The following is a 21,645-nucleotide window of genomic DNA, read 5'->3' as shown; positions in this document are numbered from 1 at the left end:
ATCCTAAAAGCTGATAGTTCCCCTGATCTCTATTGGGCTTTTTCTGCCTCTTGGTACCTTAAAAGCCATGCTCAGAAGATCTCGCTGAGGGGTTTGAGGATCCCCATCCACCTATATAAACCTTTTCCGTATATCTGGAGCTATTTGGAAAAAGACAAAACAGTGTTATTAGCTGGATCAAATAAAAGAAGGTAGAAGTTTGCAGGAGAAGAAAATTTGGCATATCCTGTTCATCAGCATTCAAAAGAAATTTTAAAAAATTTAAGTAAAAAGCATGATATGGTAGACCCGTAGGAGTTCCAGGATATGACTCACCCCTTTTAAATTTTTTTAAATTGACTTTAAAATATTTACTGGGTATGCTTTAATAATACCTTGACTTAATGATTGTAAGAAATACCCATAATTTGAAAGGTTTGACAAAATACAGTAAATGCTTTTGCTACATATGCAGGAGCATTGTCAGTTTTAACCAGTTTAGGAAATCCAATAATAGAAAAATACATACAGACAATGAGCTATAACCTGCTTAGCAGCCTCCCCTGTTGTGGCAGAGGTTATATGTATATAAATCCAGAATAAGTATCTACCGTAACATGGACATAGGGCTGTTTGCCAAATGAAGGTATATGAGTAACCTCCATTTGCCAAAGTTGTCCTGGTAGGAGTCCTTGAGGGTTAACTCCTAATGAAGGGACAGATTGTAGTATAGGACCCCTTGGACAGGATTTACCAATCTGCTGTGCTGCTTCCCGAGAAAGTTGAAGCTGTTTACACAGGGCTGCAGCATTCTGCTGATGAATAGTATGAGACTGAATTTTTCGATCTGTCCAAATATTGGTTGCTCCAAATAATTTTCTTTCGGGTAGCTTGATCAACAAGGGCATTCCCTTGTGCTAAAGCTCCAGGGAGCATGGAGTGAGCTCGAGTATGTTCTATAAAACATGGAGCTCTATGGTGACATACAAGTCTTTGAAGAAGGAGGAACTGCTGAAATAGTTCATCCGCAGTTGTCCCTAAGACAGCAGTCTTTATAGTGGAAACATCATAAGTAAATATTTCCTGTCTGTATATAGATTAAAGGAGGAATATGGCAAATGCTGAAAAGCCATGATAATGGCATATAATTCTAGTCTTTGAGCTGATTTTAAGTTGATTGTTTCAGTATAAAGTTGTCCATTGATTTGCAAAAGCGATTTGCCATTTAGTGGAAGTTTCCCAGAGCCATTGTTGTGGATCCTTTGAAAAAAGGAACAACAATAATTTTGAGGCTTAAAACCTATAAGCTGTAAGGGTTGCCTATGCCCCTTGATAATCAAGGAGGCAACAAGATCAAAATACGGAAGTGTATTTCATGGGTTATTAGATGGTTCAATGTGCCCAAGCTGTAGCTGCCCTTGTACCAATCGAGCAGCTGCCCTAAGTTTCTCCTGAGAAAGGGGCCATTGGTCTACCCATACAAGATTATCTGATTTCCAAGTAATTGGGTCTGAATAGTGCATTATTGAGGTAGCAGGAGCTACCAAGGCCCCTATGCTAAATTTTGATATCCTAATCCACACCTTCTGGCATTGGGTGCCACTTCTATGGGGGTGGGAATTCCTCGCTGTTCTTTCCCTAGTCCCTAAGTGGGCAAAAATCCCCGATCAAGCATCTGAGTACTGACTAAACCATTAGGACTGACAAGCAACGCTCCCATATTTTTCAAAACATCTCTACCCCACAAATTAACTGGCCATCCAGGGAGCGCATAAGGCTTAAAAAAATCCAGAATGACCTTCTTAATCTTCCCAATGTAAAAAACTAGAACTTTGATAAAGGGATTTACTCTGCCCTATACTTTGTAATTCTGTGGCTACTGCATGAGTGGGCCAGGAAGGAGGCCAATGTAGCTTAGCAATAACAGATACATCAACTCCAGTATCTAAAAGTCCTTTAAATTTATGCCCTTGTATTGTTAGTTCCATTTCAGGGCGTTCCTGACCTATTTTTTTTACATCCAAGTGGCAAAATCAGAGGAACCAAATCGCTAATTTTCTTGGGGCCCCCTTTGCAGGATGTGGCCTGAGAAGCAGAATTAGCATCCTTATAGTATTCTTCTAACTGCCTGAATTAGCCGTGAGACAAATTCTTTTTTTGTGTGATGAATTTTAATGGGGTGACATTGATAAATCAGGGTACATATGTTCAGAGAAAATAGTTCTAGGTTATTTTGACATTTTCTTATGCTGCATTCCCATCACACGAAGTCCAATTGTCTTCTGTCACCTTCTAACTGGTTTTCTTTGTGCCCCTCCGCTCCCCCAACCCCCTCCCTCTCCTCTCCCAACCCCATAACCCCCACACTCCTGTCCATGTCTCTGCGACTCATTTTTAAGTCCCACCTATGTATGGAATCATATAGTTATTAGTTTTTTCTGATTTACTTATTTCGCTCAGTATAGTGTTATCAAGGTTCATCCATGTTGTTGTAAATGATCCGATGTTATCATTTCTTATGGCTGAGTAGTATTCCATAGTATATATGTACCAAAGCTTTTTAATCCACTCGTCCTCTGACGGACACTTGGGCTGTTTCCAGATCTTCGCTATTGTGAACAATGCTGCCATAAACATGGGGGTGCATTTCTTCTTTTCAAACAGTGCTATGGTGTTCTTGGGGTATATTCCTAACAGTGGGATAGCTGAGTCAAAAGGCAGCTCAATTTTTAATTTTTTGAGGAATCTCCATACTGTTTTCCACAGTGGCTGCACCAGTCTGCATTCCCACCAGCAGTGCAGGAGGGTTCCCTTTTCTCCACATCCTCGTCAGCACTTATTCTGTGTTGTTTTGTTGATGAGCGCCATTCTGACTGGTGTGAGGTGTTATCTCATTGTGGTTTTAATTTGCATTTCTCTAATGATTAGTGATGTTGAGCATTTTTTCATATGCCTATTGGCCATCTGTATATCCTCTTTGGAGAAGTGTCTATTCATTTCTTTTACCCATTTTTGGATTGGATTGTTTGTCTTCCTGGTAATAAGTTTTACAAGTTCTTTATAAATTTTGGTTATTACCCCCTTATCAGACGCATTGTCAAATATATTCTCCCATTTTGTAGTTTGTCTTTTTATTCTGTTCTTATTGTCTTTAGCTGTGCAGAAGCTTTTTAGTTTGACATAGTCCCATTTGTTTATCCTGTCTTTTATTTCACTTGCCTGTGGAGACAAATTGGCAAATATATTGCTGCAAGAGATGTCAGAGAGTTTACTGCCTATGTTTTCTTCTAAGATGCTTATGGTTTTACAGCTTACATTTAAGTCTTTTATCCATTTTGAGTTTATTTGTGTAAATGGTGTAAGTTGGTGGTCTGCCTGCATTTTTTTGCAGGTAGCTGTCCAATTTTCTCAACACCATTTGTTGAAGAGGCTGTCTTTACTCCATTGTATGCTCTTACCTCCTTTGTCAAATATCAGTTGTCCTTAAAGGTGTGGGTTTATTTCTGGGTTCTCAGTTCTGTTCCATTGATCTATTATATATACCTGTTCTTATGCCAGTACCAGGCTGTTTTGAGTACAATGGCCTTATAGTATAACTTGATATCTGGAAGTGTGATACCTCCCACTTTATTCTTCCTTTTCAAGATTGCTGAGGCTATTCATGTTCTCTTTTGGTTCCATATAAATTTTTAGAATATGTGTTCTATATCTTTGAAGTAAGTCATTGGTATTTTAATTGGTATTGCATTGAATTTATAGATTGCTTTGGGTAATATAGACATTTTAATGATGTTTATTCTTCCTTACCATGAGAACGGTAAATGCTTCCACTTGTTTGTGTCTTCCCTGATTTCTTTTATCAATGTTTTATAATTTTCCGAGTACAAGTCTTTAATCTCCCTGGTTAAATTTATTCCTAGGTACTTCATTTTTTTGGCAATCAGAGATTCTTAAATATACATGTTTGACTTGAGACATTTTGTTCTTGGAGGAAATGACATTACCCAAAAGTGGCTTAAAATATGAAGGCTTCTTCCAAGGTTTTACCAGGAAAGAACTCCCCAGTGTTCCTTCCTTTAGTCTGTATATCTTTGATGAGACACTGTGGGAGGCAGAGAATTCAAAACAAAGGGTAATGTGGAAAGTAAGACACACTCAGACATGAGCTAAGAGCTGTACCCTCACCCTGGGGCCTTAGGAGACAGAGCATGGACAGGGCTCCTCAGACCAGACCCACGCTGGGCTATATGCAAGGGTGGATCTCATTGGCACAGGCTGAGGGAAGTGGGTTAACATGGGACACTGTCTAGTGTGTTGAAGTTTCTTTATAGCTGTGTATACCTTCCCCCGGCAACATTTTGGTTTCTTTTACAGAATCTTGCTTATGAAAAAACAACACAGTTTTATATTTGTTTTTATGGTTGCTTAAACAAAATTTTCCAAAAGATGTTTGATAGTGTTGTGGGTTGACTCTTGGTCTCCTGTGAGGAACAAATGTCACGTTGTCTTCTAACTGATTGCACATCACCAAGTCATGATTCCTGCTGACTTGTCAGGAATGGGAGTTGGTAGGGAGGACTTCAAAGTGCCAATGAGGCATTAACTCAGCCTTTTCAGGCTTGAAGGCTTTCAGTGTGAGAAAGCATTTGGTTCATTTAAATAATGCATTTTAGGGCTGTTTCTTCCCTTGTATTCAGTCTCTCCTTTCTGTCCCCATTCTGGGGACACTGGAAGAGGAAACTTTCCTAGACCTAGTGGAGGTAGTAGGGCATCCTCTGGGCCCTGCATTGCTCAGATGCCTGGCACCTGCCTGGCCCGCAGGTGATGCCTCCAGAGGGGTAGTTGCTCTTGCCACTTGCTGTGCAGGTTGGCGGCTACTGACTCTGCCATTGGTTCCCTACTGTAAGAACCTTGCATTCTGAGGCCCCCTCCTCTCCACCAGTGCCTTTGGGTTCATGGGTCAGCTCTGTACCTCCATATGCTCCCATGACCCTGGACCCAGCTTCGTCCTCTAGACTCAGTGCCCTGTGCCCAGCCCCCACCTCAGATGCCCCTATAATCCCCCCCCACAAGCCATAGTGTGAGAGCCCTGAAGAATGTAAGTTTTATCTGCAAAACTTGCATTTCCACTGATGCAAGGAAAATGTTTGTGCATTGACTGAAGTTGCCCTGCAAGGGAGGTGATCCTAGGAGAGCTGGTCAACCTCTTTTATATTAGGCCGAGAAGAACGGGAGTCCAGCACAATGTAGGAAGCGTAAGCACCTAATGTGGGACCCCATGGAGGAGCACCCTAAACTGTCAGGATTAACTAAACATACTCTGTCATCACCAGCCCCACCTACTAAGGGTACTGCATGGGAAACCGTCTGCCTCAAATCTTTGTGTTTATTAAGGGGGTAGAAGTCTCTCTTAACACTTTATAACCACCAGATAAGCTTCATGTGGGCTTGCAGCCCTTATTTATAAGGCATGGTGGTCCAAACACTTTAAACAAAGAATTTAGTTTAAAATGCTACCAGAGGCCTGACCTGTGGTGGCGCAGTGGATAAAGCATTGACCTGGAAATGCTGAGGTCACCGGTTCGAAACCCTGGGCTTGCCTGGTCAAAGCACATATGGGAGTTGATGCTTCCTGCTCCTCCCCCCTTCTCTCTCTCTCTCTCTCTCTCTCTCTCCTCTCCCTCTTTCTCTCCTTTCTAAAATGAATAAATTAGAAAAAAATAAAATAAAAATAAAATGCTACCAGATGTTTCTAGCAGAGAGAGATAGGTCTATTCTAATGTAAAAGGACAGAGCTTTGCTATTGCTCTCAAAGAATTCATACTAATGAACCAAGGAAAATATGACTAAGTGAAAGTTCTAAAACATATCAGAAAACAAGCCACCATGAATTAAGAAAGAGCCAGCAAAGTCGATAGAAAGCAGAAATACTCTCAACAAATTTAGAAATTATGGGCCCTGGCAGGTTGCCTCAGTGGTAGAGCGTCAGCCCGGAGTGTGGGGTTTGATTCCCTGTCAGGGTATACAGTAGAAGCAACCATCTGCTTCTCCACCTCTGCCCCCTTTTTTTCTCTCTCTTTTCCCCTTCTGCAGCCATGGCTTGATTGGAGTGAGTTGACCCTGGGTCCTGAGGATGGCCCTATGGCCTCTGCCTTAGGCGCAAAGAAGAGCTCAGAGTCTATCTCTCTGTCTCCCCTCCTCTCACTGAATTAAAAAAAAAAAAGAAAGAAAAAAGGAATTTAGAAATTATATTGATCAGATTTAGAATATGGATTAAATATATATCTAATATTTTAAAGAAATAAGAGATTAAAAATATAAGAAGCAAAAGGCCATATAATGACTAAAGCAGATCTGAAAAAGCACCAAATTCTAGAAATAAAAAATATAATAATGAGGATCAAATTTTGGATAATTTAATAAGAAACAACACATAAAAAGTGGGGAACTGGTTCCTGACCAGGTGGTGGTACAGTGAATAGAGTATTGGGCTGGGATGCAGAGGACCCAGGTTTGAAACCCCAAGGTCTCCGGCTTGAGCACGGGTTCATTAGCTTGAGTGCAGGGTCACTGGCTTGAGTGTGGGATCATAGACATGACCCCATAGTCACTGGCTTAAGCCCAAGGCCGCTGGCATGAGCAAGGGGTCACTCAGTCTCCTATAGCTCCCTGATCAAGGCACATATGAGAAAGCAATCAATGAAGAACTGAGGAGCTACAATGAAGAATTGATGCTTTTTATCCCTCTCTCTTCCTGTCTGTCACTCTCTGTGTCTTTGTCACATAAAAAAAAAGAGGCCCTGGCTGGTTAGTTCAGTGGTAGAGCGTCGGCCTGGCGTGCGGGAGTCCCGGGTTTGATTCCCGGGCAGGGCACACAGGAGAAGTGCCCATCTGCTTCTCCACCCCTCCTCCTCTCCTTCCTCTCTGTCTCTCTCTTCCCCTCCTGCAGCCGAGGCTCCATTGGAGCAAAGTTTGCCTGGGCGCTGAGAATGGCTCTGTGGCCTCTGCCTCAGGCGCTAGATGGCTCTGATTGCGGCAGAGTGTCGCTCCAGAGGGGCAGAGCATGGCCCCCTGGTGGGCATGCTGGGTGGATCCTGGTCAGGCGCATGCGGAAGTCTGTCTGACTGCCTCCCCGTTTCCAACTTCAGAAAAACACACACACACACACACACACACAAAAGAGTAGGGAACTGATGAACTGGTAATGAGAACTGAAGAAATTATTTATCTTTTAATTTTATTTTTTATTAATCAATATAGTCAAAATGGAGAGACTTTTACCACTTTCTTCAAAGCTATATTAATATATTTTCACGACATTGAAAATTAGAATAGCCTTTTTGAGAAGCAACTTGACTATGGGTCAAAAGCCAAATAATTTATCTTCCATTGATCAGACAAATGAAATTTGTGGAATGTGTTATTTTAAAAAATATTTTTTGCCTAAACAGGCAGTGGTGTAGTAGATAGAGTATTGGGCTGGGACACAGAGGACCCAAATTTGAAACCCCAAGGTTGCCAGCTTGAGCGTGGGCTTATCTGGTTTGAGCAAGGCTCACCAGCTTGAGCCCAAGGTTGTTGGCTCAAGCAAGGGGTCACTCGCTCAACTGTTGCCCCCAGTCAAGGCACATATGAGAAAGCAATCAATGAACAACTAAGGTAGTGCAATGAAGAAATGTTGCTTTTCATCTCTCTCTCTTCTTGTCTGTCCTTATCCATATCTATTCCTCTCTCTATCTCTGTCACCCAAATATATATATATTTTTATTCTTGTTTTTTATTATTAAATTTATTTGGGTGACATTAGTTAGTAAAATCATATAGGTTTCAAGTACATTTTTATAATACATGATCTGTATATTGCATTGTGTGTTCACTACCCAAAGTCAAATCGTTTTCCGTCACTCTATATTTAGAAATGATTATTTGTGGCACAGAGAGACAAGAGAGAACAGAAGGAGTGTTAAGTGGCATGGAGTCAGGGTGAGAAGGACTGTCATACTTCTCATCAGAGTTTCAGAAGGAGATGCAGGAGAGAACGGGGTAGCAAATGTCATAAAATTTAAAGGCTAAGTTAACACATGTGTAGAAACAGTGGTGCTCTGGTAACCTGGTGAAGAAAGGATGAACATTCTAATAAGTGGCACTGGGTCTGACCAGGTGGTGGCGCAGTGGATAGAGTGTCGGACTGGGATGTGGAGGACCCAGGTTCGAGATTCCAAGGTCAGCAGCATGAGCGCGGGCTCATCTGTTTTGAGCAAGGCGCCGAAGCCTGAGCCCAAGGTCACTGGCTCAAGCAAGGGGTCACACATTCTGCTGTAGACCCCCAGTCAAGGCATATATGAGAAATCAGTCAATGAACAACTAAGGAGCTGCAATGAAGAGTTGATGTTTTTCATTTCTCTCCCTTCCTGTCTTTCTGTCCCTATCTGTCCTCTCTCTCTCTGTCTCTGCCACAAAAAAAAGAAAAAGAAAAAAAAAAGTGGTACTGGGACAACAGGTTTTTTAATGGGAAAGAAAATATACAAATATTCCTGTAGACTTATAAATGTGGAAGGCAAAACTGTAGAACTGTAAGAAAGATAATCAAATCAAATATCTTTATGACTGTGGTGTAGAAAACAATTGGATCAATAAAGGATAAAAAGTAAAAAAGTTTACACATTATAGGAAAAGATGGATAATTTATATTTCACTTAAAGAATGTCTATTTATCAGTAACACCATAAGAAAGTGAGAAAGACAAGCTATAAACTGGAAAAATATCTGTAATTCATATCATTAATATAGGTGTTCATATATACATAAATATATATACACACATGTACACATATGTATACATATCCTTATGTATACATATATACACATATATGCATATGTACACACATACACATATAGAAACTGATGAAAGACAAACAGGGGACCCAGTATAGAAAAGAAAGAAAGAAAGAAAGAAAGAAAGAAAGAAAGAAAGAAAGAAAGAAAGAAGAAAGAGAGAGAGAGAGAGAGAAAGAAAGAGGGAGGGAAGGAAGGAAGGAAGGAAGGAAGGAAGGAAGGAAGGAAGGAAGGAAGGAAGGAAGGAAGGAAGGAAGGAAGGAAGGAAGGAAGGATTCAGCTGTATAATGAATAAATAATGGCATATCCATATAATGGAATATTATACAATTGTGATAATGGATGTTCTAGTTACAAAACGGCATGTATGAGTCTCAGGAACATAATGTAGAATGGAGGAAAAGGAGCAAAAAGCAAGTTTTAAAAGGATGCATATGCTATGATCTCATATCTATGAAGTTCAGAATCATAAAATTAAACAACACAGAAGTGTTGGGTGGAAGCATAGTAAAACAGAAGGAAAAAAGGGAATGCTGAGCACAAGAACGAGGACAGCTGTGATCTCTGAAGTAGAAGGGAGGAGGGTGGGAGGAGGAGAGCCCACAGGGGACGGCTGTGCTCACCGTGATATCTTTTCCTTATAATGGGTGATGGCCACCCGAGTATTCATTGAATTGTTGTACTTACACCTTACACACATCTCAAAGGTGTGTGTGTGTGTATATATATATATATATATATATATATATATATATATATATATATTTACATCGACTCAATATTTAATAAAACTGTATTTTTAAAAAGCACGATACCTAGTGTTATTCAGTGGAGGGAACCCTGAATCCCAGGCTCTCGGGAAGAACACGGAGAGACCCATGCCTGATGGGAAGAATTTGTCCAGACACCGTATTTAAGAATACATGTTTTGAAGACAGCTAGAACAGAGGTCAATATTACATCCATTAAATTAAAAGAGAATAACTTGTAGTTTTCTGAGAAAGTTCACACATGAAACATTTTATTCGTCATCAATAATGAATAAATGAAGTAACTATTAATTGATCTTTACTTGCACGTACAGTCTTTGGAAATGCTGTAACAGGCAGTTTTAACTACTTCTTTTTGTTTTGTTTTGTTTTTTGTTTTTTTACGGAGACAGAGATAGAGTCAGAGAGAGGGATAGATAGGGACAGACAGACAGACAGACAGGAACAGAGAGAGATGAGAAACATCAATCATCAGTATTTTTGTTGTGGCACTTCAGTTCATTGATTGCTTTCTCATATGTGCCTTGACCGGGGGCCTTCAGCAGACCGAGTAACCCCTTGCTCGAGCCAACGACCTTGGGACCAAGCTGGTGAGCTTTGCTCAAACCAGATGAGGCTGCGCTCAAGCTGGCGACGTCAGAGTCTCGAACCTGGATCCTCCGCATCCCAGTCCGACGCTCTATTCACTATGCTACCGCCTGGTCAGGCACTTCTTTGTTTTAAATATGTATCAGGTGTCAAAAGAGATAAGTTTGATTTTCTCCTTTTTACATTTCTCTTCTCTCTGTCCTCCCTGTCCCTCCACCTGCCAGTCCCTGGGCTTCTCTTTGAGGTCCCTGTCCCCTCCACTTGCCAAGTGTGGCATCCAGCCCCTGTTTTGGGAGCACGGTGCTGGGCCCCGGCCTGCTGTCAGTGGTTTTGAGTGTGCATAACCATTGTGATGTCCACGGGGTGTTCTACAGACATCAGGGTGCCAGGGACTCAGTCTGCCAGCTTCTTCTTACTTTCCTGATCCCCCAGCCTCATGCCAGCTAAGTTACTCACTAAGTGCTTATTAGATGAATCAATGGAACCTATTTTTTTCAAAATTTATTTCTTCTACACTGGACTGGAGCCAATCACAGATGAATTTGGGATTTAAATGTTTTAAACTTGGACCTGAATTTCCCCACCTTTTTCTGTTTTATTGGTTTAGATTCTTTTTTCCTATAAATAGTTCAGTCTTTCTTTTTATATATATATATATATTTTTTTATTTATTCATTTTAGAGAGGAAAGGGAAAGACAGAGAGAGAGAGAGGAGAGAGACAGAGAGAGAGAGAAGGGGGGAGGAGCTGGAAGCATCAACTCCCATATGTGCCTTGACCAGGCAAGCCCAGGGTTTCGAACCGGCAACCTCAGCATTTCCAGGTCGACGCTTTATCCACTGCGCCACCACAGGTCAGGCAGTTCAGTCTTTCTTATATCAGGCTGCACCAATGACCCACATGTTGGCAATAAAAATCTTTTTACTCTTAGTACTTTAATTTTACTCTTAGTACTTAGTAATTTAAACATTTATCTCCACATTACATTAAATAGCGAACTTTTCACACAGTGAGTCATTTAAGATCTTTTGTTGAGTTCTGATTGTTCTTCCCATGTTAGTGTCTTGGCCTTAATTAACAATAGTGTTTTGATATGAGGAGTCACATAGCTTTAATGGGGCAATACAATGGAAGAGGATGTGTAGCTAAGCTAAGAAAGAGCCTTTTTGTCGACCGCTATCCTTTTCTTAGAGCACCCATTGTACAAAATACATTGATTTATGCTTCCGAATTTGAACATCTGCTTTTTGGACTTCCACATTAGGAGGTACGGTTATGGCAACAGTGTGTCAGTATGAAACCTTCTCTCTGTTGTTTCTCTTTGTGTCTGGCAGCATCGCAGCCAGGATCTGGAAGACTCGTCCTGTTCTTCAGCACAAGGAAAATTTAACCGAGCACAGTTTTACAAGTTTGTAATTTTCCCTGGCAAATGGATTAAAGTCTGGTATGATCGCCTTACCTTGCTGACATTACTTGATCGGTGAGTCACTGGGCTGGCAGGTATACGAGGAAACACACGAGGGGGCACAGCCGTGTGCGTGCACGTGCTAGTCAAAGGGAGACTGCTGCTGGCCCAGTTCTCGGGGACCTTTTCCAGAGGTGCTCAGTTGTGCTACAAAACTCAAGTCAAAGCAGTGAGATCCTGACAGTTGAAGAAACGATGATTTAGCAATTAAACCAGGAGAAATGAGAATTAGGTATGTGATTTAGATTTAAGGTCAGTTTTAGAGACAACCCGGTATGTTGGTCTGCTCCCACAGGGAGATCAGGGCCCGGCCTGCCCGAGCGTGAGCGCATGAGAGGTGAGAACAGGAAACGGAGTGATATCTAGCTCTGCTCTGTGGCATCTTTGACTCTGCCTCCACTCCTGGCTGGCACACACTAAGTGGAATGGTCATCCTTCCTTCAAACACTTTTACTCTTCCCCACCTCTTCCCATTGTTTCTCAGAATAAAATGTTATAGGTTGAAGGTGTGTTTCCTGGGTGGGAAGGGCAGGAGGGAGGACCAGGTTAGTTAAGGCACGATGGGAATAGGGTAGAGGACACTCCAGTTCTATTCCCCCCACCTTAAGAGACACAGAGGACAGGGCTGGGCGGTTCCGACTGGTTTGCTGCTTTGAAAATTCAAGATGCTGTTCCTAAGGCTTGCTGCCTGCCTTGCTGTCGTTGGTCCCCTGGTAACTCATTGTAAAGTCTTAAATAGTGTGATCACATGCTAAAAATAACTACATTCATGCAGAATTACAACAGTAAATTTCAGGACCCACATGTCAAGGACTGGGGTCATAATGGTTTTTCTAACAACACTCTCAAACCTAAGGGGTACACACTTAAGATGAACGTTTCATATTTAACAAAAATGATCCAAGATAATACATTTTGTCACGTGAGGCAGCTTTTCAAACATTAATTTTTTATTTTAAAAAGGAATTATTGAAAGTCGGAGTAGCTGGTATCGATGGTGGGGGGAAGGTGGTGTATGTTGGTGGTGGAGCTGTCTGGAAACTTTCTGCACTTTCTCTTCAGTTTTGCTGTGAATCTAAAATTGCTCTAAAAATAAACTATTAATTTTTAAAAATATTCATTAATGCCCACATGCCAGGAATGAAGTAACTGGTTGTCCCTCTCTAAAAATGATCTTACTTAATGAGAGAAACAAATAGTGTGTGAGCAAAACTTGATAAGGTAAGAAATATACTCAGAGTTCTTGTGAATGACCGTGTAAACTCCTGACCTGAGGTCCACGCCATTCTCCTAACTCCACGTCAGCCACCCCCTCCTGTGACCCCTCCCACACCCTCTTTTCCGCAGATGTCTTCCATTGCTGAAAGCGTAAACCTGGCCTCTCTCAGCCTTCTATGCCCTCCAACTCCCTTTGATGTTTCCAGACCATCTCTCCACTTGAACACATCTGCTTTCTCTTGTCAAACTGCCTTGCCTGTCTTGTGGCCTTCCCATCCTACTGAGGCTCTGTGATCTTTCTGTCAGCCCCTTTGTGTCAACACTCTACAAATCCCTTACTTGTCTCTCTGAAAACCCACGGACAATACCCACCCCTGGGTGAGCCCACCTTCGTTCCCCACACCACTATTTCTGATTCCCCTGGGAGAAGACCAGCCAATGAGACTGGTCGTGGCACATCTCAGCCAGACCCTCTGCACTGTCAGCTTTCTGGCTGGTGTTCTCCAGGCTCCTGAACCGGGCGCCACCTTCTGGCTATGGAGATTGTATGTGGAGACGAAAATCAGCTTCAGCCAGATGTTCATGCACTCCTTCCCCAATTAAAGAGCTAGTGACGGCTCTTTATGAAATAAAATGCGTTTCTCTGTTGCAGATGGAATAGGTAACTGCTTTCTCCAGTAAACACACTTTAGTGGCTAAGGAGACCCAGTGTGGCTGTATTTCATTTGTTTCAATAATAGAATATTGGGGTTAAAATTTTGTTTGTAAGACACAGGAGGAAAGAAGGAAGGAAGGAGAGAATGAAAAGAGAGAAAGAGAAAGAAAGAAAGAGAGAGAGAAAGAGAGAGAGGAAAGGAAAGGAAAGAAAAGAGAAAAGAAAAGGAAAGGAAAGAAAGAGAAAGGGAGGGAGGGAGGGAGGGAGGGAGGGAGGGAATGAATTAAACCTTAAAATATTGCCAACAGATATAAAGGCATTCTTAACATAATGACTACTGTCACTATCTGTCTTTTAGAAGTATGCAGGATCCCCTGTTTACAAACAGAAACACTTACCTTTTATGCCCTTGGTTTGGATCTGTTTTGCACAGAACTGAAGATGTCAAGGAAAATGTGCTGGCGGTCTCACTCATTGTCCTGGTGTCCCTGCTGGGATTTCTGACCTTGAACCAAGGCTTTTGCAAGGACATGTGGGTGCTCCTGTTCTGCCTTGTCATGGCTAGCTGCCAGTATTCCCTGCTAAAGGCAAGACCACATCTAATTCTTACCATCACTAGTGTATCCTTGAAATCATGAATGATAACAGTCACTTCTGATTTGTGTTCTAGAGTGTTCAGCCTGACCCCGCCTCGCCAATCCATGTAAGTGTCCAAGGAGACAAGTGGCTTGTCTTGTCTGCTTGTGTTGAGATAGGGAAAAGGACAAAGTCTATTTAAAAAGGAAAAAATATATATAAATATACATATATACTTAGTATACACATAGCAGCATTAAATAGAAATATTAACTCATGGTGGGCAGGTTCAGGCTGAGTCTGAGAGCTTGGTGTAGATGGTAGGGGATATCCAGGGTGGGGCAAAGAGTGTGTGGAGGGTCTTTTTTGTACCACTGAACTCAACGGCTAGAAAGACCATGCAGCCTTGTGTGCAAGCCTGTAGACTGTGGTCACACTGCCTGCCTTCGTTTCCTGGGTCCAATGCTTGAATGTTGGACCCTGAGTCAGATGTTTACTCTCCACGCTTCAGTTTCCCTATGTATAAATAAGGAAATAAAAATGTCAATGGGGATTAAGTAACTCACGTGATGTGCTTAAAACAGTGCCTGGCACATAGGAATTGTTTAATAAATGGTTGCTATCATTGATCATGTCATTCATGAAAGTACGAATCCTTCTTTTACCATTCTCTTCCTGTTCCACATTTTCAAGTGAGTTGTTACCTTTGACCCCATCGCTGGGCTGCTTTATAAGTGAGACTTTGGGCTCAGCAGCACTGATCTATTGGCACTCAGACATTCTTTGATGAAACCCACCCCCTTCCCGCTGACTCGGGTGTACCTTGTCTTATGGGACAGTCTGGCGCTGTCCCCACCAGTAACCTGGCCACATGCCTTTGTGCTGAGACTACTGCCTGGTGGACTTTCCAGCTCTTTGAAGAACTACCTCTCCTTTGTTATGGTGAGCTCCTGTGGGCCCCCTGCAAACCCTCCTGATGGAAGAAAGTGATCTTCCCTCTATTGTGCTTTTTAAAAATTCACACCCAGGATTTAGGACTGCTTTTAAGTCTGTGAGAGTTCATGTGTAGTTCATAGTAATTAAGGAAAGCTTATAATTGGATGATCACAAGGCACACATTGCTATGTTGTTCAGTTCTTCTGTTCCCCATAATTGGTTTACATATAATACATTTTCTTTTATCCCAGAGTCTGACTGTCAAGATAAGTAGGAGCAGCATAATTAGGATATTAAGATGTATTGTTGTGATTATTGTCAGAGATCTGGGTTAGACACTGTGAGCAGAGATGGGCGACTCGGGAAGGTTCTGCTCAAGCCCACCCTGGGTGCCCGGCCACCATCCTCTGGCTTCAGGAAATAAGCCCTCCTTTCTCGTGAGAGCACCTCGGTGTCACCGTTCTCTGGGTGACTTGGGGGAAGGGATGTTATATGCTATGAAACATTCATTTTTAGTGTATACTTTCAGGAGTAGTACAGAAAAGGCTAGTAATGGTGGGTGATGAGTGCAGCAGCATAACCCTGGGGGTTGGAAATGTCCGTTAGCAGGACCCCTGTGTCACCGCTCCAAGTTGGCGTCGCATTGTTTACATTGATCTGGGCTCTAGAGGACTAGCTCAAGCCACTATCCCTTTACTCAAGCAGGCATGCCATGGTGAGACCCTAAGAAGTGACTCCTCACTGTTATGAAGCCATCCTCAGCCTCTATGTTCATGGCTGTACTTCACTCACTTACACAGACTTCCAAGTGGAGCAGTACGTGGTTTGAGTTGGCATTTCTCTAACTGCCCTCAAGAGGAAGGAACATGTGGCAGTGATAATAGATTTCCTCTTGCAATCTGACGGGATTATGCAGGCCTTCTGAAGGCTGGTGGACCAACTGCAGTTTATAGATGAGACTACCTCGGAAAGGGATGGTCCGGAGAGAGCTGAGTCTGGTGGGGTGGTTCTCCAGCCTGCCCCCCTCCACAGCCCGGCTCAGCGTCCTGCGTCAGGGACTGCCAGGTGAACCAAGATGCTTTCCTGAACATTATTACTTTGTTCACCTGGAGGGTACTGTTAATAAGTCAGTCAATTCTTGCTCTTAGAGTGCAGGACTGACTTCTCTTCTTTGTTTCCTTCCAGGAGCACAGAAGTGGCAAATTTTGAGCAAGTTGTTAAAACCAGAAGATAACCAAATATAAATAAAAGTTTTAACACTATATATTTTCAATATAGATGTAGAATTCATAATGACAGGCCAATGACTATGGTAGTATGGACCCTGAGCATGGAAGCATATAACTGTAGAAAGAAAACAGTTCTAGAGAGCTCACAAAACAGGGTTGGGTGGATTCTGGAAGCAACCCAAGGATCAGAGGCAGGTGGTAGAGTGTTGGGCTGTAAGGATGCTACTTGGCTTACACAGGATTATACATAGGTCTAACCAACAGTAACCACTAAATGTAACTCAGAAAGCAGAATACAGGAGGCTGAGAGGGATTCCCTGCACAGAGCCAGATGGGGAGCCGTTCCCAGCACCTTTGTGTAAGGGGAACCTGGGAATCTGCCTGCAGCCCTGCATGTGTTGATGGTGGATACCTCAGAGCACACGTGAGAACCTCTGGAGTAACTGGAAGCACGCAGGTATTCTACTGGGATTCCTTAGTTTTACCTAATGTTGTTCTGTTCCGAAATTCCATTCAGAACACATTACCTTCAGTCATCCTGTTCCCTTAGGCTCAACTTGGCTGTGAGCTCAGACTTTCCTCGTTTTTGACCTTGACAGATTTAAAGAGTATTGAACAAGAATTTTGTTGTTTTTAATTTTTTTGTTTTTGTTTTATTTATGTTTATTTTATTGATTTTAGAAAGAGGGGAAAGGAGAGAAAGAGAGAGAGAGAGAGATAAGAACACCGATCTGTTCCTGTTTGTGTCCTGTCCAGGGATCTAACCTGCCACCTTTGCGCTTCCGGGTGGTGCTCTAGCCAACCTAGGTGTCTGGCCAGGGCTAGACAGGGATTTTGTAGACTGTCCCTAAGTTGGAACTTACCTAATGTTTGTGTCATAATAAGTATGGTGTTGAGGATTTGGGGAGGAAGACCACAGGGGTAAAGAGCCCTTTTCATCGCATCATATTGAGTATCAATATGACTTAACACTGTTGCTGTGGACCTTGACCCCCTGGTTAAGGTAGTGTTTATCAGCAGAATGACTTTGAATGACATAAAAACATTTCTTAATCCCCAGTCCTAGAATTAAGGTGGTCAACTTAGTTTTAGTGGATCTTAAACATTAAACAATACTTATGCCTTTAGTTGTGTATTTACTTGGCTCAAAAAAGTACTCTTTAAAGTCTGAGCCATTCCAAATTGCCTTTTATTTTTTATATACTAAATTTTTACCATTAAAAGGGGATAGAACTTAGGTCATCTCCTTCCAGTGTCTTTCTCTGTCAGTGGGAGAAATGAGGATGTGACATGGGTGCCAGCAGAGTGCACAATGCCCTGGATGTGCTCTGAGAAGTGCGTCTGTGTCCGTTTTGCTGCCCTGTGCTTGGCACCTGCACCTGCCTATTTGTCACTGTTCACACACCTGAAAATTAGGAAGTTGAACTTAAAATAAATCGTTCTGTAGAATTAAATTATAAACTGAGCTTATAGAAACTCATTTGTCTGTGTGTTTGGTTTTTTTGTTTGTTTGTTTGTTTTTTCTTTTTCTGAAGCTGTAACGGGGAGAGACAGTCAGACAGACTCCCGCATGCGCCCGACCGGGATCCACCCGGCACGCCCACCAGGGGCGACGCTCTGCCCACCAGGGGGCGATGCTCTGCCCCTCCGGGGCGTCGCTCTGCGGCGACCAGAGCCACTCTAGCGCCTGGGGCAGAGGCCAAGGAGCCACCCCAGCGCCCGGGCCATCTTTGCTCCAATGGAGCCTTGGCTGCGGGAGGGGAAGAGAGAGACAGAGAGGAAAGCGCGGTGGAGGGGTGGAGAAGCAAATGGGCGCTTCTCCTATGTGCCCTGGCCAGGAATCGAACCCTGGTCCCCCGCACGCCAGGCCGACGCTCTACCGCTGAGCCAACCGGCCAGGGCTTTTTTTTCATTTTTTAAGTAGCGTTTCAAATTTCTACCATGTTGAAATTTGGTAATAGCATCTTACTAGTCACCTTTTGAGAATTATTTGACCCTTTGTTTGCTGCTTGTCACCTATACTACTGCCTCCAAAATGTTTTGGACTTTCTTATATATACCCAATGTGAGTCACAGAATAATTGTTGTCTAGGGTTTTCCTGGGGTTCAGCTTTTTGTGAGGCAGAGGGTGGCCTCCCCAGCTTTCCTCCTTGTATTTCATATACAAGGGGAACCCACCTGGACACTGGAAAGTGTTCAGGGAGACTCCAAAAAGACAGGTGAACTCATTAATAGTCATCAAAAAATGACATTGAAGTAAACTAACCTACACCAGCCTAAGAAACTATAAAGACAGTGGCAGACCCTTACTATATTGATGGGTGTCCAGTGGAGGTAAACAGTGTCATAGGGGGCTGAACAGAACATGGGACCCTCCAGAGTCCTTTTAGGAAAACTCAACTCCCAAAGCTATTACTGATGCTTCCCCATACTCTGTATTTGCTTTTCTTGAGTAACACTCAAATATGTGTTTGAAGAGTGGGGAGTATGAGCAAGATTTTAGTGAAGTCAGGTTGAGCCCTCAGACATGGAAGGATTTGATTCCAAGTGTAGTCATGTCCCTGGTCATCCTGGGAATCAGTATGTAGTAGCCAGGTGTCCAGTGACTTGTGCCCCTTGCTCTGCTATACTGTCTGTGGGCAAATTTCTTAATGCTTATGCCTCTGTTTACTCTTGAAAAAATGAAAATGATAGTATGCCGGTGTTAGAGTGTACTGAGGCTTAGTCAAGTGAATCCATTTCAAGAAGGCAGAACATGGGAAAGGATGGGAACGTGAGCTGTTTCATACCCTCCATCAGAAGTAGCCAAACCTTGAATGTGGCTGGACAGGAACGTGTGTGAACTCGGATGGTGTGAGGCAGCTCTTGACCCCTGTGGACTGGGGAAGGTGAAGCAGGGAAGCTGGTCTGCAGAGCCTGACGCTGGCTCTTGCGGCCACCTGACCACAGGGTGGGGTGCATGGCCACGCTGTGGACAGCCCCCGTGCAGTCCCCTCTGAGGCCCAGCTGCACTCGTCACAAGTGTGAAACATTTTCAGCACACTTTTTTGAGAAAAGAGAAGGGCCCGGCCCCTTAGCCACATGCCCCAACACTCTTCATGGGGGTTTCTGGAGGCTTTGATAGATTCTCTGACCTCTCCCAGCCTGGACATGAAATTGTCAACGTGTCAATGTTGGCATGTGATGGAAGCCAAACACACATGTAGATCAGTCAGCTCTGTGAAACAGCCTCCAAAGCCCCCCAGCTGAAATCAGCAGTGTGCCCCAGTGTGTTTTAAGATTAAAAACAGTTGGGAAAGAGTTGAGTAAGGTTTAAAAGATTGTGATCAGACTTTGCCTGGAGGAGTGAGTGGAATTTTTCTATTAAAAAAATCAGTTCTGGGGGGAGTCTAATGATTGATTCATCTGTGAGGGAAAGATCAGGGGAGCAGGGAAAGTTTATTACTGAGTGTTCTTAGAAACTAAGGCAGATAAAGGTGACTTATATGCTATATATCAGCAATACTGTTGGGATTACAACAGGAAGTGAGGTGAAGTGTGAGTGTGGGGAGGGCAGGTTCTTTCTACGGGAGCCTCAGACTTTGTCTCATAAATCACAAATATGAAGACAGTGTCCCCACACCCAATAAATAAATTGTGACTTGGCAGATCCAAGATGATATTTCAATCGTGTTCAAGGCCAAAAACTTACAGTTCATAGAAACTATTTTTAACCTTTTTGTAGAAGGAAGAATCAGGACAAGTGGGAGGTAGCTATTTAATTATTGTTTTTGAAGTGTCTGTTTGAGAAACTGTCTCATATACTTGTGTATTTGTATACTGAATAGCTTTCTGTACCAACCAATGAACTTTGCTATTCATTTGATAATAAATGCATTGTTTTAACTTGGGCTTTAGTTTCAATTTTTAAAGGCAGAGAAAGTATTCCCACATCCATTAATCTATGACCTAGATGAATTCAAAAGGAAATTTCATAAGAGTGCAACTGTTCCTTGAAGACTGAGCCTGGACTCAGGGCCAAGCATTGCCAGCCCCCACGGACAGCTTGTTGCCTTCCTATTAAAAGATGGTCTCAGAATAGGGCTATTTCTATTATAGAAGCAGTGGCAATTTAAATTGCATTTCTAAATATAACATGTTCAAGGCAATGACTAAAAATTCACATCCAAAACCATATCGTTTTCATCTTTACTTTTTTATACTCAAAGTAGTTCATGGATTGCAAAGGTTATTCTCCCTTAACTAATTTTCCTCAGCCATATGAATTGTAGATCGATTTGTGAGATAGGAATCTTCCTTGGCTTTTGCCCTGGATAGTTGATGTTATATCTTTTTTCTTAATTTTTCTGTTTATATCTTTTTCTGTCCTTCCAAGGAGAAAAACAAAAACTGTTTCTACTTCTCATAATATTTTAAGTGCTAAGATGAGATGTGTAAGTTTTGGGTCCTTCTCAGAGCAAAGTATATAAATAGCAAGTTTTTTATTTAATCTATCTATCTATCTATCTATCTATCTATCTATCTATCTATCTATCTTAGTGAGAGAAGGGGAGGTAGAGACAGACCTGGATAAACCCAGCAAGCTCATTAAGGGTCTATGCTCTACCCATCTGGGGCCCTTGCTCCATTGCAACTGGAGGCATTTTTTAGAGTCTGAGGCACAGGCCATGAAACCATCATCAGTGTCCGGGGCAAACTCGCTCAAATCGAGCCATGGCTGCAGGAGGAGAAGAGAAAGAGAGAGAAGCAAGAGGGGGAGGGTTGGAAAAGTAGGTGGGTGCTTCTCCTGTGTGCCCTGGCCGGGAATCGAACCCCAGATATTCATACACCTGTGCAATGCTCTATCACTGAGCCACTGGCCAGAACGAGCAAGTTTTTTTTTTAATTATGTTATTCCACAGCACTCTACTAGGACATTTTCTGCGAGCTCTGTAGGCATAACTTGCACCTTCATTGTCTTGCTTTTAAGACATAAGGAAATATAGCCCTCAAATTACAATTCTCTTTCTCATTAATAGTGAAGCTCAAGGTAGACTATGTAGAGCAAATAATGCTTTAAATTAGTTTTTAATGTGAAATGAATGTTGCAAATTGAAGTTTCACTGTTGGGGAAGCATTGAATTGGATCTAGATAGTATCCAAAGATGGTAATTAAAATTTCAGGTAAATCTGTTGAGTCTGAGAAGTATAACATTCTTTTTGATAGTCTCATTCTTATTTGCCAGAATAAGCAAGTTTCTTTTCTTTTTCCAGTGTTTTGTGTGTATGAATTATGGTAGGGCAGGGAAGAGAATGAGTTTTATGGTATAAATTGTCTTACATGTGATAAATGACTCACTATGAGGATTTTGTTACTTAATCAAAATAAAAGGTGCCATTCTGAAATTGTGTTTAT

General features: G+C 42.3%; 1 protein-coding gene across 1 annotated transcript in view; it reads left to right on the top strand.

Moving 5' to 3' along the window:
• Positions 1–21,645, top strand: part of LOC136319464 (pecanex-like protein 2) — a 286,591-nt gene that overhangs the window by 103,430 nt on the left and 161,516 nt on the right. Inside the window, exons 10-12 of the mRNA XM_066252718.1 lie at positions 11,506–11,651; positions 13,943–14,096; positions 14,180–14,212. Coding sequence (XP_066108815.1) covers positions 11,506–11,651; positions 13,943–14,096; positions 14,180–14,212 — 333 coding nt within the window. The remainder of the gene's footprint in view (positions 1–11,505; positions 11,652–13,942; positions 14,097–14,179; positions 14,213–21,645) is intronic.

The sequence above is a fragment of the Saccopteryx bilineata genome, chromosome 1, assembly GCF_036850765.1.
Source record: "Saccopteryx bilineata isolate mSacBil1 chromosome 1, mSacBil1_pri_phased_curated, whole genome shotgun sequence".
NCBI lineage: Eukaryota > Metazoa > Chordata > Mammalia > Chiroptera > Emballonuridae > Saccopteryx > Saccopteryx bilineata.
Note: the sequence above shows the minus strand (reverse complement) of the source record. Positions and strands in the feature narration are given on the sequence as shown.